At 44.1% G+C, this 27161-nt stretch overlaps 1 protein-coding gene across 2 annotated transcripts in view; it reads left to right on the forward strand.

Annotated features, from left to right (window-relative positions):
• Window positions 1-27161, forward strand: part of LOC124804929 (neuroendocrine convertase 1-like) — a 499313-nt gene that overhangs the window by 406794 nt on the left and 65358 nt on the right. For both annotated transcript variants that reach the window (XM_047265304.1, XM_047265305.1), the window contains exon 11: window positions 21726-21892. In XM_047265304.1, coding sequence (XP_047121260.1) covers window positions 21726-21892 — 167 coding nt within the window. The remainder of the gene's footprint in view (window positions 1-21725; window positions 21893-27161) is intronic.

Genomic DNA, 27161 nt, shown 5'->3' on the forward strand with positions numbered 1-27161 from the left:
CGCTACTTATTGAATCTCCCCTCTTGACTGTTCTGTTGGCTTGGTAATCAGTCCAGACACAGCACCATGTTTACCACGCCGGGGGAGCAAGCCTCTGCTTTTCATATCCTGAGAGGAGCCAATCTTTGACTGAAAATCTCTCTTGTCTGAAAAAAGAAGATTTTAGATTAATGAGACTTCGTTCTCACTGTAAGCATCGACATGTTTCTGCAAAAAACATCTATCTGGACGGTACCACAGTCCCTCGTTTATGAAGAGATCTAATCTTTCTATGCTGGCCATTTCCAGTTTCTGAAAGAAGGCTATTAAGCTTCCCAGACAGTTGTGGCCGTGAAATATATGTTTTGCCGCTCGCTAAAAGAACCGGGGGACTTCCTGTCGTCAGGGGAGTTACAGTCTTGCCTCCACTTAACATGTGCAGCAGCTGCTCTGTCTGTATCCTCCCAGCTTCTAAAATGAGAATACTTACACTTTTATGACCTTCCCACCATTTGCAAAAAAGTTAAGATTACAGCAGTCTCTCTTAAATGGCTTCCTCCGCCCACTTTCCTCCAACTGCCTACCTTCACGATGGACTGTCGCCTGGCCCAGGTAAAATGTTTTGTAAGCTGGCGCCCTCCTGCTCTGACCCTAACTGGAGGATGGGACTGCCAAGGCCTGAGTCCCTCTGCAGGTACAGTCCACAACGCTGCTTCCCAGAGTCATTCGCACAGCCAGGTCACTGGATTCAGTATTTATGGCCCTCAATTCATCTCTGTACCTGTTGTCCATCGACTCCACTACGGCCCCTCAGTACAGTTTCTCTACGGGCTACATATTCGGTTAGATGAACATCCTACCCACAATTTCTTCATTTAAAAATGTCATCAATGACACGTACCGAGTGTAGTACTAAGGAACACAGAGATAATGACCTGCCCGCATCTCGTGGTCGTGCGGTAGCGTTCTCGCTTCCCACGCCCGGGTTCCCGGGTTCGATTCCCGGCGGGGTCAGGGATTTTCTCTGCCTCGTGATGGCTGGGTGTTGTGTGATGTCCTTAGGTTAGTTAGGTTTAAGTAGTTCTAAGTTCTAGGGGACTGATGACCATAGATGTTAAGTCCCATAGTGCTCAGAGCCATTTGAACCATTTAGATAATGACCTAAATTATGAATATCAATCTGACAGTTTTGTTAAAATGAGAGAGTGGCATGCCACCTGTCAACACTTATTCGTCTATATAATCGGAAACACAGAAATACCACCGAGCGAGGTGGCGCAGTGGTTAGCACACTGGACTCGCATTCGGGAGGACGACGGTTCAATCCCGTCTCCGGTCATCCTGATTTAGGTTTTCCGTGATTTCCCTAAATCGCTTCAGGCAAATGCCGGGATGGTTCCTTTGAAAGGGCACGGCCGATTTTCTTCCCCATCCTTCACTCACCCGAGCTTGCGCTCCGTCTCTAATGACCTCGTTGTCGACGGGACGTTAAACACTAATATCCTCCTCCTCCACAGAAATACTAATATTCGTTCCTACTTCTAGAGTCAAACTCTACAGAGCTTGTGATTTAATGACAGGCAGAAAACTCAAGGTAATAACTGTGTCTGGATATTTACCGGAAAATTAGTTGCTCCTTCGAATTTGTAGTCTTCTCGTAGTTTACTGCAGCGTCATCGAACTGTCACTCTATAGTGTCAACTCCGACAATAACACTTACTACGCTGCTGAGAGTGCCTCTGACTGCCATTTATATACGGTTTTTTCAGTGTCTTGGGGGAGTTTCTCTGGCAATACTGCTTTTCCCTGCTGTTACAGAACATCGTTTTAATAACTGTAATTTTTTTCAGAATTTACTTGAACCTGTTTGAATAGCCTGAAAACGCCCTACCTGGGCTAGCACTTACTTGTTTCAGCCGCTATTACATATAGTTCTTTTATTCTAGGTCACTAACTATGCCCGGCCCAAACTACTTTCGCTCCGGCACGTCGTAACACGTAAGTTTGCCCCATTTCTTGGCCACCCTCTTTGTGTCCCAGCACTGTTTCTGAGTGAGTGTTTAACATTACTACCTACTCAAGTTTCATTTCTTCAGAGCGTTCTAAACACTTCTTACGTTAGTGTCAGCTTCCGACAACTAGTCTGTTCCCTACTGATAGCTGTGACTTCAACTCCGACTATAACACTTACTACGCTGCTGAGAGTGCCTCTGACTGCCATTTATATACGGTTTTTTCAGTGTCTTGGGGGAGTTTCTCTGGCAATACTGCTTTCCCCTGCTGTTACAGAACGTCGTTTTAATAACTGTAATTTTTTTCAGAATTTACTTGAACCTGTTTGAATAGCCTGAAAACGCCCTACCTGGGCTAGCACTTACTTGTTTCAGCCGCTATTTCATATAGTTCTTTTATTCTAGGTCAGTAACTATGCCCGGCCCAAACTACTTTCGCTCCGGCACGTCGTAACACTTATGTTTGCCCCATTTCTTGGCCACCCTCTTTGTGTCCCAGCACTGTTTCTGAGTGAGTGTTTAACATTACTACCTACTCATGTTTCATTTCTTCAGAGCGTTCTAAACACTTCTTACGTTAGTAAAATTTGGCAGCTTATATTCATAAACTTTGATAGATTTTAGAAGGAGGAAAATACAACCCTCAAGATAACAAGGGAAGATATGTTGGAGAACCTCCACACAATCAGCTTCACAAAAACGTTCAAATGTGTGTGAATTCCTAAGGGACAAAACTGCTTAGGTCATCGATCACTAGACTTACACGCTACTTAAACTAACTTATGCTAAGAACAACACACACACCCATGCCCGAGGGAGGGCTCGAACCTCCGGCGGGAGTGGCCGTGCAGTCCGTGACATGACGCCTCATACCGCGCGGCCACTTTGCCGGTTCAGCTTAACACCTCATGCATCCAAGTCACTTGAAATAATAATATACAGAGGAAGGGAAAAGAAAATGGAGGACGTGTTAGATAACAATATGTATAGCTTTTGGAAAGATAAAGGCACCATATATAGAGTTTTGATGTGGAAGCAGGACTTACGAAAAATCAAGACACATTCATTTGGCCGTCGGTGTGGCCGAGCGGTTCTAGGCACTTCAGTCTGGAACCGCGCGACCGCTACGACCGCAGGTCCGAATCCTGCCTCTGGCATGGATGTGTGTGGTATCCTTAGTTAGGTTTAAGTAGTTCTAAGTTCTAGGGAACTGATGACCTCAGATGTTAAGTCCCATAGTGCTCAGAGCCATTTGAGCCCACATTCATTTGATCTATCAACCCAGAAAAAGCATTCGACGATGTAAAATAGTGCATAATGTTGGAAATTCTGAGAAAAATGGGAGTGAGCTGTGAGAATCGATAAGGAATGTGGTAGGTCCATTGTGTATCGTCGTCACTTCCCCCCTTTCGTGTTCCAGTCGCGAATGGCGTGCGGAATTACGGTTATTATTTGACCTCCATGTGAGCCGGAAGCTCTCTAAATCTAATCTGAATACCGTGAGATATACGTAGAGAAAACAGTACATTAGTCGACCCTGCTAGGAACGTACATTCTTGGAATTTTAATAACAACCTACATCATGAGGCACGACGCGTCAGTTTCAGCATCTGCCACTGGAACTGGTTATGCATGTCTGTGACGCTTTCGTGCTTACCTGTGACTAAACGCTCTGCTATCCTTTGGATCTTCTCTACTTTCTCTGTCAATCATATCTGATAAGGCTACGACACTTACGAACAGTACAACAGTGTATTTCGAACGAGAGTTCTGTAGGCCACTTCATTCATGGAGGACTACTTACTTCCTGAGGATTCTTCCAATGAGTCTCCGGCATTGGCCTTTTCTCCAGTCAGTTATATTGGTGGTTTTATTGCAAATCGCTGCGTATGCGTACTCACAGATATTAAACGAATGTGACTGCGTCCAGTGAATGATCGGACATCTTGTGATCATACAGTAACGTGCCTTTTTCCCAAGTTATGCACAGTATTTTACATTTGTTGGTGTTAGTTGTTAACCGCCAATGTGTGCACCAAGGGTCGATCCATTGCAGGTCTTCTTGCATTTCACTATAATTTTTTATCGTTGTGATTCCTCTACATGCAACAGCATCATGGAATTTCCAACATTATCCATTTCCAATATAAATTAACATCGCGATGGACTGGTTCCATGCCGTACTCAGCTGCAAAGCTGCTACCATTATTTTTAATTTTAAATTTTTTCTTGGTAGCTGGGCGGGCCGTTGTAGAACATTATGGTTCTTTTCAGACATATATCCCAGTAAGCTGGGAGTGTGGCAGAGGGGATCTCAAATTGGAACACTTGGGACAAAACTTACAGTCCCGGCAGTCGCCTAGCAACCATAGGAAATCTTATGAAAATCTTGTTGGAATTGGATTGGAACTATGTTAGTTTATCCCTGGGGCACTGATGACCAATGTCCCTGTCAAAAAGTACGATGTAACAGAGAAAGTAGAATAAAGACACCAAAACATAATTAATGTACAGTAATGAAATTTCGGAAACGCAATTGTCTTTGTAACTTACTCGTATTTAAGTGATTAACAGTGCAACATCACAGGTTAACCCAAGCGCGACATAAGCCATTACAAATATGAAATTCTGGTACATTAATGAACAATATAACAGCCAGAAAGTTAAATGTAGCATGAAGGCGTGCATACGTTTTGTTGCACAGGTGCCAGATGTCAACTTGTTGGCTGTAGTTCAATGCTTGTTGCACTTGATCGATCAATACATGGGCTGTTAATACTGTTTGTGAATGATGCTGGAGTTGTCGTCCGATTATGTCCCATATCCGCTCTATAGGAGACACATCCGGTAATCGAGGCCAAGGCAACATTTAGACACTCTATAGAACATGTTGGGTTACAGCAGTGGTATTTTGGCGAACTCTGAACTGTCCTAAAAACTTCCTGGAATGCTGTTGGTCAGTGTCCGCATCACAAGTCGAAATCATTAGACTGACATAGAAATTTTCAATGAGGGCACGAGGGATAACCACTCCTGCTGGTCTCATACGAAATCGCAACTCAGATCGTAACTCTACGTGAAGGACCAATGTGTCTAGCACGCACACAGGTTGGTGGAAGACCGCCTCTTTCCAACCAACACACGGCCATCACTGGCACCGAGGCAGAACCAGCTTCCATCAGAAAACACAACAGACCTCCACCCTGCTCTCCAATGAGCTCTCGCTTGACATAACTGAAGCCGCAAATGGTAGTGACTTGGGGTAAATGGAATACACGACAATTCTTCATGCAGAACTGCTCACAGTCTTGGAGAGTGGTTGGTGGATGCTGACACGATGCAACCCGTTTCCCTACTAGTGCAACCCAGACATGCTCTATGGGATTCAAACCGGGACAGTGAGCAGGCGACGCCATGTGTAAAATATCTTCGTTTTTTTTTAATAAAAGCATCTGTCACCTGTGCTCTGTGAGATCAGGATTAGCGTCCATCAGTACAAATTCTGGCCCCACAGCAACTCGCAAAAACCGTGCTTGTGATCCCAAGATGTCTTCTCGGTCCTGACAGCATTTAAATTTTGCTGATTCACCCGTAAAATTTCACGAAGAGGTGCTTGAGTGGCCAGCGTAATCCCTGCCCGTATCATTCGAGATCCTCCTCGATATCTGTCTCTTTCCACAATGTTTAGGTCCAAAAATCGTGTTCCACGTGCCCTCTAGATATGAATCACTCTCCAGACCAAATCTGGACTCATCTGTGAAAAGAATATTGTCCACCGTTCGACTATACTCCACTCTAGACTTTCTCGTCTGTGAAGACACGTCAGAGGTAGACAGACAGCAGGTATCCAACAATAAAGGCGAGTCTTCTGAAGCCTTCTGTATACCGTTGGCCTCGATACAACACGTCCAGGGGATGCTGCGACATCTGATGTCCGTTACAGTGCAGTAGTAACGCGGTACCATTGTGCCCTTACAGCCACAAAAGGGTTGATTCTTACTGATGCCACATGTGATCGATATCCAGGATACAGTTTCGGTCTCTATAGACTGTCGCCTCATCCGAGAAACAGCAGAACGATTCGCATTAAGTCGTCGGGCCACATCAGTTTGTGACTCTCCTGCTTCCGTTCTTCCTACGGCGTTCCACAGCAGTCCGTAGGCGTCTTCTCCGTTCCATACCGCAACGCCTGTGACTGTGTGTACGGTTCAAATGGCTCAAATGGCTCTGAGCACAATGGGACTTAACATCTGGAGTCATCAGTCCCCGAGAACTTAGAACTACTTAAACCTAACTAACGTAAAGGCATCACACACATCCATGCCCGAGGCAGGATTCGAACCTGCGACCGTAGCGGTCGCGCGGTTCCAGACTGAAGCTCCTAGAACCGCTCGTCCACGAAGGCCGGCTGTGCGTACGGTGATTGTGGATGTGGGACTACCCTGGAAACACTACACCGCTTGATAGGCGCCATGACATCATTGCTGATGTGATTGTCTCCTGATCGAAATGCCATCTTCCCTGCAGAACGAGATCGTAACGACATCTGGCGATCTAATGACAATTTGTATGATTATATCGTGAATAAGACACCGGACCGCCAAATAGCAGTTCATTTCTTCATTGCTTTAGTTTTGGTCATTTTAGTATGTGAGTAATGTTATAGTGTTAAATGAAACTATTATTCGAGGATCAACAGTCTACGGCAAGAATCATGTTTCAACTATTCACTGCTCTTTCTGTGGTGCAATCAAGCAGCAGAAACCAGGAGAGTAAGGTTCCTGAAAAGCTGAGTTTAATCAACACAATTCAGAGTTAGCGGAATGATACGACCGGACCGAACGCAAGTTTGTCTGCACCCCTGTTCACTGCTTTGGATCTCCTGCGTCGAGAGCGCCGCTACCTGTGAGGACTAATGTGTAATTAAACCAGAGAGCTGCCAGAAGTCCGTGTTTCAACCTCTAGATATTACGTGTCACAGGGAGTCCCGACTTAACCGCCGCTGCTACTGTCAATGTGAGCTGTTCCACTAATGAATTCCTCTCAACTCGGAAATGGCTGTGTTAAGGTCATGGAAACCTCTTGCGCTTCGGTAACGCGGTGTAATACCTGTCACGATCTCTCCCTCTTACACATGCGCACACAGACACAAACACACAAACACTGTGCATTTCACAATTTTCATAATGACTTAACAAACTTTCATTGTTAACCCTAAAAGCTTATACCAGGGTCAATCACTTACTGTTACTGTTTGCTACTGTGCATGCTCCTCTGCAAATATACAGCCCGCCGCCATCAATGTAACTTCAGCACTGAATGAGACCTAATAGAGGATTGACGTTAGAAGCTGCGAGACAAAGTGGTTTCACTAATTTGACAGAAATGTTCTTCGAAGGAACACTGTGACCCTGGTGTAGATATCATGTAAGCATTCTGTCGCCGAATAAATGGCACATACAATGACATTTTACAGACACAAGATGTTATACGGGAAGCGCTGTTAGAACTCAACCGTGAACGTGACGTAGGTGACTTTCGTGATGAAACTGATCCTGAACCCGATGCTCCTGGCGCCCTTATGGACAGTTTTGAAACTGATCAGTATGCCAAATTTCAGACAGGGATCAAGAAAATACAGTGGTCCATGGTAAGAATGTTCGCTGGTAGAACACATCTGTCCCTAATAGAAGAGCTTCCCAGTTGCTTATAACATTGCAGTCCATTTTTCAAGAGTATGGAAATAATCAATAGATCGATTTTTGAATAATAGAGAACACCTCAAAATATTTGTGTAATACCTGCATTTTATAAAGTAAATAGCATCTTCATCTAATAAAATGCAAATAAAGTCTTTCCATTCATATAAATTTCTAGTTTCAGCATTGAACAACTTCCTAGGCAGTTTTTACTTAGTCTCGAATTTGGGATGTGTAAATACTAATATTGTTTGAAAAAGAACATGACAAATCTGAAATAAAATGTGTTAGATGAGAGACCAATTTCATTATAAGATCTAGAAATTTCTCCAGCAAAAAATTGAGGGTCACTGCGACCCTGGTATATAATTTATGTGAAAATTTCAGAGCTGTACACTACTAGAGTTAACGCAGAAGATCAGACGTAACAGTCTCACGATGGAGTCTTAGGAAGTGGACCTTTTCGACGCGGGTATCGGACTGTGCTGTGTTTAAGTCCTGTAATGACAAAGTCAGTGGTAGGACATTCGCTGGTAGTACTGTTTTACTTCTATTTCACATTTACCTTGAAATGAAATGCTAACTAACAAATATTGTATCGTATTTTGGGGAGTTTTTAAACTCAGCCTTCTGCAAAACAGTGGATTTTTTTCCATTTACCCAAGCCTATTTCGACACGTATGTGCCATCTTCTGTGGATCGCGGTTTATTTCTGTAAAACATCACGTTTTTTTTTCATTTTGGTCTACAAACTATAACATGGGTATTTTATTTAACTTCTTTTCGACTGCTCATGCGAAGCTACATTAATTGAGAAAGTGAATTTGTGCAGGTCGGCTTGATTTTATGCCTTTTTATCGTTTGACAGCATGTCATCTGCAAAGTAGTAGGAAGAAGTTGTAGGAAGGATTTGTTTCTCAGTTGTCAACTTTTAAAATACTTTTCCGTGTATAGCGATTGTTTATGTTCTGTACTTAACATTACCATCCATTTCGGCATCTTTAGTCTGTTCCCATTTTCAGTTGTAATAATGTTCACTGTTTTCCACACCCATTCACACTTCACTCCCACCTGTTTTTACAATATTTTTACATGAAAAAGTGAATTATAGAAAGAAACAAAAATCTCGAATATAGGTATTTCTGTTTTGACGCCTACAACTAATAGATTGATACGCCCGCATATCGGTAACTATGCTCGTGGTGCAAACTGTGCATACCGGGGAAGTTGTAGGCGTTTGATAATTATCGGCGCAGTGCTCTTTGAAGAGGAGTCACGATAAAAGGCTTTGTTAGAAACGGAAGCTATTTTCTGTAGTACTTTCTTTTAATTTTTTGTAAATGATTGGATCACGCAGTCTTAACAGTACTACAAACTCTAACAAATACTATGTACGACCGCCCTCGCTGTGCAAGGAATGAGAATCCTGCGAATGTTTTTCTGTTTACGGTCGAGACGTACAACAGAAACCAACTGAAGCCATCAACAGAGAACGCGTGAAGGTTATGTCATTGCGAGATGGTGATTAGACTTTTAGAGGAACGTTTAAATTGCGTAGGGGTATGCTTAGGGACGGCAGAAGAGCTCAGTGCTGTCGACAGCAAATTTACAGGCTGTAAAGAAAGTAAAGATAGCATTACCCATGGGGAATTTGTGAGCTATGCTGCCACATTTTATTAACGATTATCTCTAGACGAAAAGTTAGAAACTGGTATTGCCGTGTTAGACAACGTTGCGGTGGGTTGTGCCTTGGATGAACTAAGAGGGTTGTTAAAAACGCAGTCTCTAAGAGAGCAGGTTTAGTGAAGCTTGCGTGTAAATGCAACGAGTCTCATTATGAAAATGAAATTCAGAGTAAAATAACGCTTCATTCAAAGGCGAAAAACATACAAAGACGACAGAGGAGTCAACATCTGTACACACACATTCATACATAATAATAGCCATGATCGGTCTGGATGGTCCGCAGTTACGTACGTTATTGATTTAACTTTAAGAATCAACCGGAAAATTTGGAGTATGTGGCCTTTCAGATCATGATGCACAAATTTTAACACTAAAAGGTTGCTTGTGTGTGTGTGTGTGTGTGTGTGTGTGTGTGTGTGTGTGTATGTGTGTGTGTGTGTGTGTGTGTGTGTGTGTGTGTGTGTGGCCGGCTGGGGTGGCCGAGTGGTTCTAGGCACTACAGTCTGGAACCGTGCGACCGCTACGGTCGCAGGTTCGAATCCTGCCTCGGGGATGGATGTGTGTGATGTCAGGTTAGTTGGGTTTAAGTAGTTCTAAGTTCTAGGGGACTGATGACCTCAGAAGTTAAGTCCCATAGTGCTCAGAGCCATTTGAACCATTTTGGTGTGCGTGTGTGTGTGTGTATATTGCGCAAACACGGCGTGTGTGTGTGTGTGTGTGAATGCCTAAGGGGCCAAACAGCAGAGGCCATCGGTCCCTAGACTTACACACTACTTAAACTAACTTATGCTAAGAACAACACCTATGCCCGAGGAAGGACTCGAACCTCCGGTGGGAGGGGCCGCGCAATCCGTTACATGGGGCCTTAAACCGTTTGGCTACTCCGTGCGGCAAAAGGTTTTTGTACTCAGACAAAAGTTATATACAAAACTGTTGAGGCTTTCGTGGCCACTTGTTGACAAATTGCCTACTGGCTTCTGTCATCTAATGATTTTTCTGACGTTTCGCTAGCACGAGTGGCTGGCATTGTCAAAGCTTCACCCTCCATTGCCGGTGGTGAACTGGAGCCGAGCTTGCGGGCGCAGACTATATACCTGGCGCGCCAACGTCCGAGGGCTTCTCCGCGGTCATTTCCGGTGCGGTTCTCCTCTTGCTACCTGCGACGGTCGTTCGCTGCAGTACGGGAAGCCAGGATCCGTTTACCTTAAGGCTCTCCTCTTTCTTGCTCAAACTGTTCGCGTGTTTTTGTATTTCCACAGCTTCTCTGAACAAGCGCGTGTGATAGTGCTTCTCTACAGCCAGAACTTCCGTGACGGCGAATTTTATTACGTGGTCGGTCTCATTCAGTGCGTGCTCTGCCACTGCCGATTTCTCCACCTGCCCCAACCTGCAATGTCGCTTATGCTCTTTGATCCTGGTGTTAATGGATCGTCCAGTCATTCCGACATAAACTTTTCCGCATGAGCATGGTATACGGTATATTCCCGACATTGCAAGTGGGTCTCTTTTCTCCTTCGCCGATCTAAGACACTCTTTGATCTTCCTTGTCGGTTTGAAAATCGTTTTTACGCCGTGTTTGCGCAATATACGGCCGATTCTGTCCGTCACTCTGGGAATGTAGGGCAGAAAGGCCGTACCCGACATTTTTTTTCTGGTTCCTTACTTCGCCGAGTGTTTGGCTCTGTTACACTTCTAATATAATTTGTGGAGTACCCATTGCTCCTGAGGACAGTTTCCAGGTGTTGCATTTCTCGTTTGAGGTGTTGTGGCTCACATATTCGTCCTGCTATCGTTACGAGCATACTAATCATGCTCGTGCTGGCGAAACGTCAGAAAAATCGTTAGATGAACGTCGGCCGAAGAACCCGAGACAGAAGCCAGTAGGCAGTTTGTCAAATGTTATATATATTTACAAACTATATATAAAAGTTAATCCAGCGGCAATAGAGAGCTGTATAAACTTCGTTAAGGAGCAAGAGTGGCAGGATGCTTATAATACCGATAACATAGATGACAAATATAATGCTTTCCTTAATACATTTATCATGCGTTTTGAAAGTTGCTTTCCATTAGAACGGTGTAAACAGAGTACTAGCAGTACAAGGTGTCCCGGTGGCTGACTAGTGAGATAAGGTAATCACCTAGAAGAGAGTGGTAATTACATCAAAATGTTAGAAGTTGTCACAAGTTGTTTAACCACCTTTCTGCAGAGGACTCAGAGGAATGTCGTTTTAACTTTACTCTTGGTGGGGGCGCAGAGCGGAACAGCCCTCTTGGTTGGGACGCACAGAAGTAAATTGCTCTTGGCCTGGACTCGAAGGTGAAAGGACTCTTGAGGCAGGACGCGAGGCAGAACAAAAGTCTCGACAGGTACCGACCCATAGCATTACTGAGGTAAAAAATTCGTACAGTGTGCTGGATGTGGCAGCTTCCTCAGGACGTATGCCGTCCGCAGTTGCTGAGGTCTAGAGCATGTTCTTAGTATGTTGACGAGACTGATGTGTGATTATATTTATGGGAAATCAGAGAATCTGAGGATCACAGCTAGTTACTGTCGAAACTGGTCGTGAAATAAACTATTTCACGTCAATTGATCTTGGCCTCTAAGATTATAAATTATAACATTAGATCAGCCAAACAGCATACGTTAATTTACAAGAGTGATCTCGTAAGTAAGTTACCAGACTATTATATTCTTTTCCCCGTTGACTTTGCTGCTCACTTTCCGGCTACTGTTTAATTATACAGATTTCATGTTACGATTTGCACTCCTCTTGAGTGTGTGGGTGAGTGAACTATTACATTTGTTTGTCACGTGCCGTGGCACCTGTGGAATATTTTGTAATAAATGATGGTCTGAGCCACTGCTCTTTCACTTCAATATTTATATACGTATGATCCTCTGTTAGCACTGTTCACTTCAACAAGAACCACACCCTCGACTTACTTTTTAGGGTCAACACTTCTTCTTCTGTATACTTTGCACACAGTTTAGTACATGCAGTTTATTTAGTTCTCCACCATATCCTGCCCAAAGCCTGGTTGAGAAAGGAGGATGGTGAGCAGCAACACATCGTTAAAGAAAACCTTGGTTCACATGACCTGGGTGGTAGTATCTTGTGAGAGCCCCGTGCCAGGGTACGATGAAGACTTCAACGACAGTGAAAGCGGAGACGAATATCATCGGAGTGGCTGAGCTGGCGGATGAAGCAACCTTGTATTTTTGGAGCAACGGCAAGATGGACGGAGGAGGAAAACACTCACCGGTCGTGCAGGTGGATAAGGTCAAGCCAGAAAGAATGCTGTGGAGGAGCAGCTTTATGGTATTTCGAGTCTGTGTCAGTTCGTTGTAGTCGCAGGACTGGAACTTGCACTTCTCATTTCGTTTGAGGTGCAGACCATAGTCCCGAGATCATAATGTGTGGGTCGCTTCTCTGCAAGCTGAGATCCACATTAAACAAAATCCCGCTTGTGGCACTTTCTCCTGCGGTCACACCTTCAGCTGAAGTCCAACTGTGACGGGATAAGGGTAGTGGAGGCATGTTTTTGGGTGAAACTGGAAGCCTCTAGTCGAACCTGCACGTTCGCACCAGATGTGTGATGTTCGTCTTTATTAGATCTCGTGACTACTTAGGAATTTGGTCTTGTATTTGGGTTTGGACAGACCACTGCCCACCCTGAACAAGAAAGACCTTAGAAAATGTGGGCTAAACATCAGTAGTCACACTCTCAGCCTGCTGAGAGGGCGCACACAACGGATCAGCCCTCACGCGGTCGAGAAACGAAGCTTACAAAAAATGTAGTGATAGGATCGTGGAATGTTTGTAAGCAGGCTGTTTAGGTTTTTATGTTGGTAACGCCACGTAGCGCTTTTTATGAAAATCATTGACTGTGCTGTGTTCAGTCTGTGGCTGGTTGGAATATTCGCTTTTGTAGTGTTGGGCAGTTGGATGTGAACAGCGCGTAGCGCTGGACAGTTGGATGTTCAAATGTGTATGAAATCTTATGGGACTTAACTGCTAAGGTCATCAGTCCCTAAGCTTTTTTTTGTCATCAGTCTACTGACTGGTTTGATGCGGCCCGCCACGAATTCCTTTCCTGTGCTAACCTCTTCATCTCAGAGTAGCACTTGCAGCCTACGTCCTCAATTATTTGCTTGACGTATTCCAATCTCTGTCTTCCTCTACAGTTTTTGCCCTCTGCAGCTCCCTCCAGTACCATGGAAGTCATTCCCTCATGTCTTAGCAGATGTCCTATCATCCTGTCTCTTCTCCTTATCAGTTTTTCCACATACTCCTTTGCTTTCCGATTCTGCATAGAACCTCCTCATTCCTTACCTTATCAGTCCACCTAATTTTCAACATTCGTCTATAGCACCACATCTCAAATGCTTCGATTCTCTTCTGTTCCGGTTTTCCCACAGTCTATGTTTCACTACTATACAAAGCTGTACTCCAGACGTACATCCTCAGAAATTTCCTCCTCAAATTAAGGCCGGTATTTGATATTAGTACTTCTCTTGGCCAGAAATCCCTTTTTTGCCATAGCGAGTCTGCTTTTGATGTCCTCCTTGCTCCGTCCGTCATTGGTTATTTTACTGCCTAGGTAGCAGAATTCCTTAACTTCATTGACTTCGTGACCATCAATCCTGATGTTAAGTTTCTCGCTGTTCTCATTTCTACTACTTCTCATTACCTTCGTCTTTCTCCGATTTACTCTCAAACCATACTGTGTACTCATTAGACTGTTCATTCCGTTCAGCAGATCATTTAATTCTTCTTCACTTTCACTCAGGATAGCAATGTCATCAGCGAATCGTTTCACTGATATCCCTTCACCTTGTATTTTAATTCCACTCCTGAACCTTTCTTTTATTTCCATCATTGCTTCCTCGATGTACAGATTGAAGAGTAGGGGCGAAAGGCTACAGCCTTGTTATACCTTGCTTACTACAAGCACTTCGTTCTTGATCGTCCACTCTTATTATTCCCTCTTGGTTGTTGTACATATTGTATATGACCCGTCTCTCCCTATAGCTTACTCCTACTTTTTTCAGAATCTCGAACAGCTTGCACCATTTTATACTGTCGAACGCTTTTTCCAGGTCGACAAATCCTATGAAAGTGTCTTGATTTTTCCTTAGCCTTGCTTCCATTATTAGCCGTAACGTCAGATTTGCCTCTCTAGTCCCTTTACTTTTCCTAAAGCCAAACTGATCGTCACCTAGCGCATTCTCAATTTTCTTTTCCGTTCTTCTGTATATTATTTTTGTAAGCAGCTTCGATGCATGAGCTGTTAAGCTGATTGTGCGATACTTCTCGCACTTGTCAGCTCTTGCCGTCTTCGGAATTGTGTGGATGATGCTTTTCCGAAAGTCAGATGGTATGTCGCCAGACTCATATATTCTACACACCAACGTGAATAGTCGTTTTGTTGCCACTTCTCCCAATGATTTTAGAAATTCTGATGGAATGTTATCTATCCCTTCTGCCTTATTTGACCGTAAGTCCTCCAAAGCTCTTTTAAATTCCGATTCTAATACTGGATCCCCTATCTCTTCTAAATCGACTCCTGTTTCTTCTTCTATTACATCAGACAAATCTTCACCCTTATAGAGGCTTTCAATGTATTCTTTCCACCTATCTGCTCTCTCCTCTGCATTTAACAGTGGAATTCCCGTTGCACTCTTAATGTTACCACCGTTGGTTTTAATGTCACCAAAGGTTGTTTTGACTTTCCTGTGTGCTGAGTCTATCCTTCCGACAATCATTTCTTTTTCGATGTCTTCACAATTTTCCTACAGCCATTTCGTCTTAGCTTCCCTGCACTTCCTATTTATTTCATTCCTCAGCGACTTGTATTTCTGTATTCCAGATTTTCCCGGAACGTGTTTGTACTTCCTCCTTTCATCAATCAACTGAAGTATTTCTTCTGTTACCCATGGTTTCTTCGCAGCTACCTTCTTTGTACCTATGTTTTCCTTCCAAACTTCTGTGATGGCCCTTTTTAGAGATGTCCACTCCTCTTCAACTGTACTGCCTACTGCGCTATTCCTTATTGCTGTATCTTTAGCGTTAGAGAACTTCGAACGTATCTCGTCATTCCTTAGTACTTCCGTATCCCACTTCTTTGCATATTGATTCTTCCTGACTAATGTCTTGAACTTCAGCCTATTCTTCATCACTACTATATTGTGATCTGAGTCTATATCTGCTCCTGGGTACGCCTTACAGTCCAGTATCTGATTTCGGAATCTCTGTCTGACCATGGTGTAATCTAATTGAAATCTTCCCGTATCTCCCGGCCTTTTCCACGTATACATCCTCCTCTTGTGATTCTTGAACAGGGTATTCGCTATTACTAGCTGAAACTTGTTACAGAACTCAATTAGTCTTTCTCCTCTTTCATTCCTTGTCCCAAGCCCATATTCTCCTGTAACCTTTTCTTCTACTCCTTCCCCTACAACTGCATTCCAGTCGCCCATGACTATTAGAGTTTCGTCTCCCTTTACAAACTGCATTACCCTTTCAATATCCTCATACACTTTCTCTGTGTATTCATCTTCAGCTTCCGACGTCGGCATGTATACCTGAACTATCGTTGTCGGTGTTGGTCTGCTGTCGATTCTGATTAGAACAACCCGGTCACTGAACTGTTCACAGTAACACACCCTCTGCCCTACCTTCCTATTCATAACGAATCCTACACCTGTTATACCATTTTCTGCTGCTGCTGATATTACCCGATACTCATCTGACCAGAAATCCTTGTCTTCCTTCCACTTCACTTCACTGATCCCTACTATATCTAGATTGAGCCTTTGCATTTCCCTTTTCAGATTTTCTAGTTTCCCTACCACGTTCAAGCTTCTGACATTCCACGCCCCGACTCGTAGAACGTTATTCTTTCGTTGATTATTCAATCTTTTTCTCATGGTAACCTCCCCCTTGGCAGTCCCCTCCCGGAGATGCGAATGGGGGACTATTCCGGAATCTTTTGCCAATGGAGAGATCATTATGACACTTCTTCAATTACAGGCCACATGTCCTGTGGATACGTGTCTTTAATGCAGTGGTTTCCATAGCCTTCTGCATCCTCATGTCGTTGATCATTGCTGATTCTTCCGCTTTAGGGGCAATTTCTCACCCCTAGGACAAGAGAGTGTCCTGAACCTCTATCCGCTCCTCCGCCCTCTTTGACAAGGCCGTTGGCAGAATGAGGCTGACTTCTTATGCCGGAAGTCTTCGGCCGCCAATGCTGATTATTTATCAAAATTTAGGCAGTGGCGGGGATCGAACCCGGGACCGAAAACGTTTTGATTGTGAATCAAAGACGCTATCCGTAGACCACGGGTAAGCTTACACACTACTTACCCTAAATTATCCTAAGGAGGAACACACACACCCATGCCCGAGGGTGGACTCGAACCTCCGCCGGGACCAGCCGCACAGTCCATAACTGCAGCGCCTTAGACCGGGACAGTTGGAGGTGAGCCGCCAGCAGTGGTGGATGTGGAGAGAGAGATTCCAGAGTTTTGAGAGGTTACTACAAGCGGACGATCTTTGTAGGGATTATTGAAAGTAAGATTGCGTTGCGCTAAAAAAAAATATTGAGTGCCAGTTTAATGATGATCAGAATAAGGAAAGAGAGAAATGTCTGATTACGTTCAGTTTTGCTCAGCTGTTTGAAAATCAAATAATGTAGACGTTTACCAGCACAGTCGTTCATAATTTTCTAAGGGGACGTTACATGTTCAAACATTAGTTAATCTGGAAGACAATAACAGGCGTGAGAGAAGAACAGCATGTGTCACCCATAAGCCTGTTCGAATAAACATTGGCACTGCCACCTTAAGTGAAACGAGATTTTCCAGCGAAGATAAAATTGCAGAATTCCGTTCAGATCACATGATTTTCTGGAAGGGAAAAGATGAGAGAGAATGCCAGATTCACGGTGTTGGATCCGCTGTGAAGACCACATTCGTGAATGGTCATCAGCTAACTCCATCTGCTGTCAGCGAAAGAACTACGTAACTTCCAATCCAATTGCCTGAGGTAAATTTAAGACCCTCATCTAAGCATATGCTTCCACCTTGGATGCTGATGCAGACACTAAAGATCATTTCTACAACCAGTTAAGCACAACCATCATCCTCGGTAGTAGCGCTGGCGCACCCCATACTGTATCACGAGGCATTATAATAAAAAGGATATTCTTGTCATCGGGACAGCAAGAAATACCGATGACTGCTGGACAGATCAGAACTACTTTTCTGCCGGTTGAGGATCTCAGTCAGTCGCAAACCAAAAACATCCATCCACATCCTGCTCAGACGAAAGTTTCACACTTCTAAAATTCAAATTAAGCCCACTGCTACAGAATACAGAAACGCAATCTCAAATAAGGTGGTTACTCACCCATTCTACACTAAGAATGAAAATCTGGAGTGGACCATACTTCAGGCGGTTATTACTGACTCAGCTGAAGAAACAGTTGGTTTTGTGAAGAAAAAAGGCATGGTTGGCTTGATTAAAATAATGACAAAATTGTGCCAATTGAGAAAGCCACCTGTTCTTTTCCAGTGGTCCATGTTCCAGTGTGAATAAGTCACATTTCATGTAACTCCATCTGCTGTCAGTGAAATAATTATGTCCCTCCCAATCTCACTTAAATAAAAATGTCAGGTAGAACCAGGGAAATGTAGAATAAGCGATAGAAAAAAAGCTGAAGAACAGTGCAGACTATCTGATGCCCGTGACTTTCGAAGCCTCTACACAGACATAAAGGAGATATATGGCCCAATTCCATCCACGGTACGGAGGCTGAAGACTGACGACAATTCCATCACTTTAAGTGACGATAACAAAATCTTAGAGCCTTGAACATTTCTCTGCGCTTTTAAATCGTCCCTGGAATGTTCATGGGGATTTCCTTTGTGAGGTTCCTCTACAACCCCAACAAACATTAATGGCAATTCTACCCGCATACAGAGAATATACCAAAGCACTCTACCAACTAAGACCAAGAAAAGCTCCTGGTCCCGACAACATTCCTCTGGAATTCATGCAATTGAAGGTATACCGTTGTAGACAAGAATTTTTACCGTCATCCTCTTAATGTGGGAAACTCTAGAAGTACCAGATGATTGAAGAGTAGAATTAATTTCTTTATATCCGTCTATGGACACAAAATATTGGGTCCATAGAATACCGGTTTCGGTCAGCAATGACCTTCTTCAGATCTGCTTTAAAAAAATGTACTAATGTAATGGGCCCAAAGCGGCATCGTCAGAAGATAAACACAGAATCAAGGCTGCTACCATCATCACTATCTTCAAGACTGCTAACATCCTCACTATCTTCAATGAATGCGACTGCAGTGCAATTTGGAACTACCGCGGTACTTCGCTATTGTCAAATTCAAGGTAAAATTCTCGCTTGAATTCTATTAAATCGGCTCCAAATTGGTTTCAGAGAGGTCACTACTTGAATCTAAATGTTTGTGTGCTAGACAACTCCAGGCAAAACTTAAAGAATAACGGGAGCCTCTACATGTAGTTTTCTATGGCCTGGAAAAAGCCTTTGATTCAGTACTTAGATCTGCCATGTGAAGGTACTAAGACAGGCTGGATGTCCTGAACGCTATATGGAATTGGATCAAGCTCTCCATGATGGCATGAGTGGGCTGGTTGTTCATGGCAACTGTGTGCATCGGATTCGTTCCTAAGCACTCAGGGACTCAAACATGGCTGTGTGCTTTCTCCAACGCTCTTTGCACTTTACTTCATTGTCATGCAGTGGAAATCATCTGCAAATGACCAAGCACAGAGATTAAGTTTCTTTTTGATGGAGATCAGACTCGCAAGACTTTGGTGACAAAGACTTACTCAGGTTACACAGGAATTCCAATGGCATTGCATCTCCCAGTCTTACATGGGAAGAGCTACAACATGCAGCTGCCTTAAAACTGGATGAGATCAGGGTCTTGTTCTTACCATAAATGAGACGGCCGGAGTGGCCGAGCGGTTCTAGGCGCTACAGTCTGGAGCCGCGCGACCGCTACGGTCGCAGGTTCGAATCCTGCCTCGGGCATGGATGTGTGTGATGTCCTTAGGTTAGTTAGGTTTAAGTAGTTCTAAGTTCTAGGGGACTGATGACCACAGCAGTTAAGTCCCATAGTGCTCAGAGCCATTTTTTACCATCAATGAGGAAAAAAGCAAAGGTATTCGCACAACCTTTTCCAGGATTAATTGTCTTCTCCGTCTTAGGCACGGCACTGGAGCAGGCCACTTTTCAGATTTTGGAAGAATCTCGTCTAAATGGTATTCCTGCGAACAGGATGTTGATAAAAGGATTGGAGGTGTCCCTGCAGCTTTAGGACGGATAGTGCACAGAGTCTTTATGAATAAAGACCTAAAGCTGCATATCTAACTAATGGTGTACAGAGCTGTTCTCATTTCTGCGCCCTTGCATGACTGTGAAGCTTTGATACTCTGTCGCGACAGTATCAAAATTCTAGAGCGCTTCCGCCAACAAAAAGTGAGATACATCTTAAACATTAAGACAGGACCATGTGAACAACACTCCAGTATTTGAGAAAGTGTATCTGAACAGCACTGAGGCCATGAGATGCTTAGGACGTGTTCATTGCATGAGTGTTACAGTGCTTTCCTTTTGGTGAACTCTTTTCTAGCAGTAGTCCTCATAGATACCCTCTTAAGGAGCAACTAAAACACGATATAAAGAAGACTGGTATAAATATATATATGCATGAGAAAATGTGCTGTGGACCGCTCACTGTGAAGAAAACGACATCCACCGCTGTCAATTTGTTTGAAGGAAAGCGTCACAGACACGAAGAGCCCAAGCGACAAGCGAGAAAGCTCTATCAATTACGACCTCGCCGTCCTCCAGCCATTCACAGGGGTTTATGTGAACGCATGTTTAATGCCAGAATTGGTCTGTTCAGTCATCTGAAACACATCCATGAGTTAATGACATGCTCATTCCATGCAGGAAGAAGGTATGCATACTCAGAATCGAACAGCAGCCGACGACGACGACATGTGAATGAGAGGGGGGCGATGTGCATATCAAATGGGTTCGTTCGATTCAGATCGGAGGCACTGTTTAAATTTAGCCGTATCTCAGCACCGTCTTGCAAAACACTTGATACATTTTTGATTTCTCAATTGCTTCTCACAACACACACCGTTAGAAGTTATTTTAAAAGCGTAAATAACTGCCCTAAGATATTATCAAACTTTTTTAGTGAGGAAGATCCAGACCTTTATATTTATATCTCCCTTGTCAGTCATTCCCAAAAAAATGCTATGTAATTGTGAAGTCGAAAACTGTTGCGACTAAATCTTCCTTAAATCACACTTAAAATCATGGTCAGGTGTTGTTCATCACCGTGAAAACCAAGATGAATGTGGTCGCCATAATACAATGAGACGTCGAGGTTCCTCTTGAGCTCCAAAAGTAGAATTGTTCAGAAGCACTTGCAAAAGAGAATGTCAGATCAATGGTTTCCTTTATCTATATCATCTTGACATCATGAAACTCTAAGAATTTACTTGCTAGGGAGGGAAATAGACACAAGTTAAACCAAAAATAAGTGGGACCAAGGCGTAGGAGGTATGTACACTATGTCAGAAGGATAAGAAATCTCGAATGAACAGATACAAGTGTAATTCTTGTGGTCCTTATCTCTGTCTCCGTCACCGCACTTCAATACAGACACACGTGTGTGAGAACAAAATGACATTCGGGGTGAATGTACGACCCTTAATACGACGAAAATCACTTGTTTTTATGAAGGTGATTTGTCAAAACTTGTTGTGGATTCAGCGGCGTCGTAATTACTTGCCTTTGCCGACTGATGTTTGTTGCATACTGCACTACGTCTTTAATTTAAGATATAAAGATTAATGAACGTTGATACGCTTAATCATACAGTTTTATTCCAACACCACCTTCGTTTGAGGTTTAGTTTTTATTGCAACAGAAACAACAAATGCACCTCAGAGATGCTCCGTGACCATTGTTGTTCCGCAAAAGCTGACTCTAACAGAATATTAAAAGATTTTATTTCTTCCCTGTAAACTTTAGTTTCTTTTTAGTTTACTGCTCACTCAATGTACAGCAGGAGTACAATGGTGAGTGTCTCACTCTTTTCTAGCTTACTGTCTCCCTTTCACTTCCTTCGACTCTCAGAACTGCAGTCTGATTTCTGAAGGAACTGTATTTAACCTTGTGCTCTTTGCATTTCATCCTTGATCGGTTTGTTGTCACATCCCCTTCAACAGGGGCGGTTCACCTACTAACTACTGTACGTGTGTTTGAAGGGACAACACGTCGATAAGGCAAGGCGTTCTGACAGTGGCGCACTTCCACACGGACGGGTGTGTGGGCACGGAGCGCGAAGTCAATTTCCTGGAACACGTGGAGTTGCAAGTGAACCTGCGCTACTCCCTGCGGGGCGCCCTCGAGATATACCTCACGTCCGCTGCAGGTATGTGATGGCTGCATGGCCGTGGAGCGCGAAATCACATTCATCGAGCACCTGGTGCTGAAAATAAATCTGTGTTTCTAGATGAGTGGTGCCTTCCAGATATTATCTCGTGTCCACAACATGTAGGTGGTAGCTGACTGGCCACAGGGTGCGAGCTCACATTTATGAAGCATGTTGAGCCACAAATAAACCTGCATTACTAGCTGCATAGTGCCTTGGAGATATTATCTCCCATCCGTAACAGGTACATAGTGGGTACATGGCCGTGGAGTGCGAGATCATATTCTTGGAGCATGTGGAGCTGCAAGTAAGCTTGTGCTGCCAACTATCCGGAGTCTTTTAGATATTACCTTACGTCCGAAACAGGTACGTGGTGACTGTGTGGCCATGGAGACTGACATCATTTTCGTGGAGTACATAGAGTTCCACATAAGCCTGTGTTACTAGCTATGAGGTGCCTTCCAGATATCTCATGACCACAACAGATACGTGGTGCCTGAAGTGCCAAAGAAGCTGGCATAGGCATGCGTATTCAAATACAGACATATGCAAATAGGCAGAATATGGCGCTGCTGTCGGCAAAGCCTATATAAGACAACAAGTGTCTGGCGCAGGTGTTAGATCGGTTACAGTGTCAGGTTATCAAGATTTAAATGTGTTTGAACGTGATGTTACAGTCGGCGCACGAGCGATACGACACAGCATCGCCGAGGTACCGATGAAGTGGGGATTTTTCCAGACGATCATTTCATGGGTGTACCGAATATCGCTGCGGCCGGGAAAAGATCCTGCAAGTACGGGATCAACGACGACTGACGAGAATCGTTCAACGTGACAGGGGTGCAACCCTTCCGCAAATTGCTGGAGATTTAAATGGCCGGCCATCAACAAGTTTCAGCTTGCGAACCATTCAACGAAACACCATCGATATGGGCTTTCGGAGCCAAAATCCCACTCGTGTACACTTTATGACTGTACGACGCAAAGTTTAACGCCTCGACTGGGACCGTCAACACCGACATTGAACTGCTGATGGCTGTAAACATGGTGCCTGGTCGGACGAGTCTCATTTCGAATTGTATCGGGCAGACGGACGTGTGTGGGTATGGAGACTACCTCATGAATCCTTGGACCCTGCATGTCAGTAGGGGACTGTTCTAGTTGGTGGAGACTCTGTAATGGTCTGGGCCGTGTGCATTTGGACTGATATGGAACCCATGATACGTGTAGATAAGACTCGGGCGGTTGACACGTACGTAAGCACACTGTCTGATCACCTGCGTCGATCCACGTCATTGTGCATTCCGACGAACTTGGACAATTCCAACAGGACAATGCGGCACCCCCCACGTTCAGAATTGTTACAGAGGCTCCAGGAACACTCTTCTAAGCATAAACATTTCCGCTGGCCACCAAACTCCCCAGACATGAACAATATTGAGCATATCTGGGATGCCTTTGAATGTGCTGGTCAGAAGAGATCTCCACCACCTCGTACTCTTACGGATTTATGGCTCACCCTGCAGGATTCACGGCGTCAATTCCTTCCAGCACTACTTCAGACATTAGTCAATGCCACGTCATGTTTCGGCACTTCTGCGTGCTCGCGGGGGCCCTACACAATATTAGGCACGTGTACCAATTTCTTTGGTTCTTCAGTGTATATTAAGTATGTGCAGCTGTAAGTAATCCTGCTTGTGGTGCTTGCGAGATATTTCACATCCATGACAGGTGCATGGTAGATGCATGGACATATAGTGCGAAATCATATTGACGGAGCGCGTGCAGCCGCAAAAACAGCTGTGCTACTACCTGCGCAGTGCCTTAGAGGTATTATTTCATGTCTGCAACAGGTGCGTGGTGGTTACATATCCATGGAGCACGAGCTCGTATTTATGGAGCATATGGAACTGAAAGTAAACCTGAACTACTAGCTGTATGGTGTCTTTGATATTATCTCACGTCCGCAACAGGTTGGTGATGGCTGTGTGGCCATGGAGCCTGACATCATCTTTATCGAGCACATGGAGCTCCAAGTAATTCGGAGTTACCAGCTCTGTGGTGTTTTCGAGATATTATCTGACACCTAGAACAGGTACATGGCGGGTGCATGGCTATTTAGTGCAATGTCCTATTCATGGAGCTCGCTCAACTGTAAATAAACCTGTCCTACTAGCTGTGCAGTGTCTTCGATGTATTATATCACATCTGCAACATTTGAATGGAGGTTTTATAGCTATGCAGCGTGAAATCGCACTCATGGAGAACATGGAGCGGCAAGTTTCCCTGCTCTACTAGCTGTGCGGTGCGTTAAAAGCGGGATCTCTTGTCCGCAACGGGTACATGGCGGCTACATTGTAGGGGACTGCGAGAGTCAGCCACCAGCCTTCATTGATGAAGCACCAGGAGAACAGCTAGTAGCATATTTAGGTTTTCTATTTGTGTTCTCTGTCTAGTTCTTAAAATCTTTGTGTGTTTGTGTGTGCTTGCAAACCTTAAATCTTAAATTCATTGTGTGTTTTTGTATTTGAGAGGTATAGCATCGTTTTATTAGTAACAGTAATGTGAACATTCGTGCATTCTGTAGCATAGCAGTTATTTATTTGTTTGTTTTGGAGGGGCAGCCACCGCTGAACACAGCCAGTAAGTCGTTGACCACAATTCAGTCACCTGCCAGCCTCCGTTGGTGAAGCACAGAGAGACTAACGAGTCTCATATTTAGTTTTTTATTCGTTTTCAAAGTTTAATTCTCAAGTTAGTAGTAGCATGATGCATAGAGTGTGTGTGTCCTGTGTGTGGACGCGGGAGGAGCTGGCTGGAGACGCTTATGACCAGAGTGAGGCGCGCTACACTCTGTAGCAACGTTTGAAACATGTGATTTGGTCGTTATTTTAATCCACAACCATATCAAGTGAAGAAGTCATGCTAAACGCCAGTAAATTAGCTTATTACACAAATATTTTCGCATGTATTATTGACAAAATTGGCCGCGCGGGATTAGCCTATCGGTCTAAGGCGCAGCAGTCATGGACTGTGCGGCTGGTCCCGGCGGAGATTCGAGTCCTACCTCGGGCGGGCGTGGGTTAATTTAGGTTAAGTAGTGTGTAAGCTTAGGGACTGATGACCTTAGCAGTTAAGTCCCATAAGATTTCACATACATTTGAACATTTTTTTTGACAAAATTGGTTACATAAACGAAAGTACATATTATTACCATGACTTTTTTTCTACTCATGTCTAATGATTTTTAATATGTAATTAAGAAAGCAACTCATGCAGCTCATACATTAGTTCAACTGTTTGCTTTGCTATTTTGTTGATTCTTGTGCTTTTATTGTACTTTAATGTGTTGCAGTTATAATACTTAATAATGGCCTGAGGCCGAAATCTAGATTGCGGAATACAAGCTGTTGTACAGTCAAATGGGAGCTGTTTTTGTTGTGGTCTTCAATCCAGAAACTGGTTTGATGCAGCTCTCAATGCTACTGTATCCTGTGCAAGCTTCTTCATCTCCGAGTAATTACTGCAACCAACATCCTTCTGAAACTGTTTAGTGAATTCATCCCTTGGTCTCCCTCTACGGTTTTTACCCTCCACGACTCCCTCCAGTACTAAATTGGTGATCCCTAGAAGGCCCAGAATGTGTCCTACCAACCGATCCCTTCTTCTAGTCAGGTTGTACCACATATTTCTCTTTTCTCCAGCTCTATTCAGTACTTCCTAATTATTTATTTGATCTACACATCTAATCATCATCATTCTTCTGTAGCACCACATCTCAAATGCTTCTACTCTCTTCTTGTCTAAACTGCTTATCACCCATGTTTCACTTCCATTCATGCGTACACTCCATAAATATACATTCAGAAAGGAGTTCCTGACGCTTAAATCTATTCTCGATGTTAACAAATTTCTCTTCTTCAGAAACGCCTTTCTTGACATTGCCAGTCTACATTTTATCTCCTCTGTACTTCTACCATCATCAGTTATTTTGCTTCCAAAATAGCAAAACTCATCTACTTCTTCACGTGTGTCATTTCCTAACCTAAATCCTTCAGCATCAACTGGTTTAATTCGACTACATTCCATTATCCTCGTTTTGCCTTTGTTAATTTTCATCTTATATCTTCCTTTCAGGACAGTGTCCTTTCCGTTCAACTGCTCTTCCGAGTCCTTTGATGTCTCTGACAGAATAACAGTATCATCGGGAAACGTCAAAGTTTTTATTTCTTCTCCCTGGACTTTATTTTTCTACTCCAAATTTTTCAATGGTTTCCTTTCCTGCTTGCTCAATACACAGATTGAATAACATCGGGGATAGGCTGCAACCCTAGTATTGCGGTTATACTTTTCAAAAAATTTTATGTGGCTGTGGCTCCACACAAATGTAAAATCATAACTTTTGTTGTGTTGCAGTATTGCTAAACAAGTGATTTCAAAATAGGGAATTACATTAACGTAAAGGAATGTATTTACAATTCGCGTTCAATAAATTAGAATATCGATACCTAGCGTACATTATACACTCCAGGAAATGGAAAAAAGAACACATTGACACCGGTGTGTCAGACCCACCGTACTTGCTCCGGACACTGCGAGAGGGCTGTACAAGCAATGATCACACGCACGGCACAGGGGACACACCAGGAACCGCGGTGTTGGCCGTCGAATGGCGCTAGCTGCGCAGCATTTGTGCACCGCCGCCGTCAGTGTCAGCCAGTTTGCCGTGGCATACGGAGCTCCATCGCAGTCTTTAACACTGGTAGCATGCCGCGACAGCGTGGACGTGAACCGTATGTGCAGTTGACGGACTTCGAGCGAGGGCGTATAGTGGGCATGCGGGAGGCCGGGTGGACGTACCGCCGAATTGCTCAACACGTGGGGCGTGAGATCTCCACAGTACATCGATGTTGTCGCCAGTGGTCGGCGGAAGGTGCACGTGCCCGTCGACCTGGGACCAGACCGCAGCGACTCACGGATGCACGCCAAGACCGTAGGATCCTACGCAGTGCCGTAGGGGACCGCACCGCCACTTCCCAGCAAATTAGGGACACTGTTGCTCCTGGGGTATCGGCGAGGACCATTCGCAACCGTCTCCATGAAGCTGGGCTACGGTCCCGCACACCGTTAGGCCGTCTTCCGCTCACGCCCCAACATCGTGCAGCCCGCCTCCAGTGGTGTCGCGACAGGCGTGAATGGAGGGACGAATGGAGACGTGTCGTCTTCAGCGATGAGAGTCGCTTCTGCCTTGGTGCCAATGATGGTCGTA

Source organism: Schistocerca piceifrons, chromosome 7 (assembly GCF_021461385.2).
Source record: "Schistocerca piceifrons isolate TAMUIC-IGC-003096 chromosome 7, iqSchPice1.1, whole genome shotgun sequence".
Taxonomy (NCBI): domain Eukaryota; kingdom Metazoa; phylum Arthropoda; class Insecta; order Orthoptera; family Acrididae; genus Schistocerca; species Schistocerca piceifrons.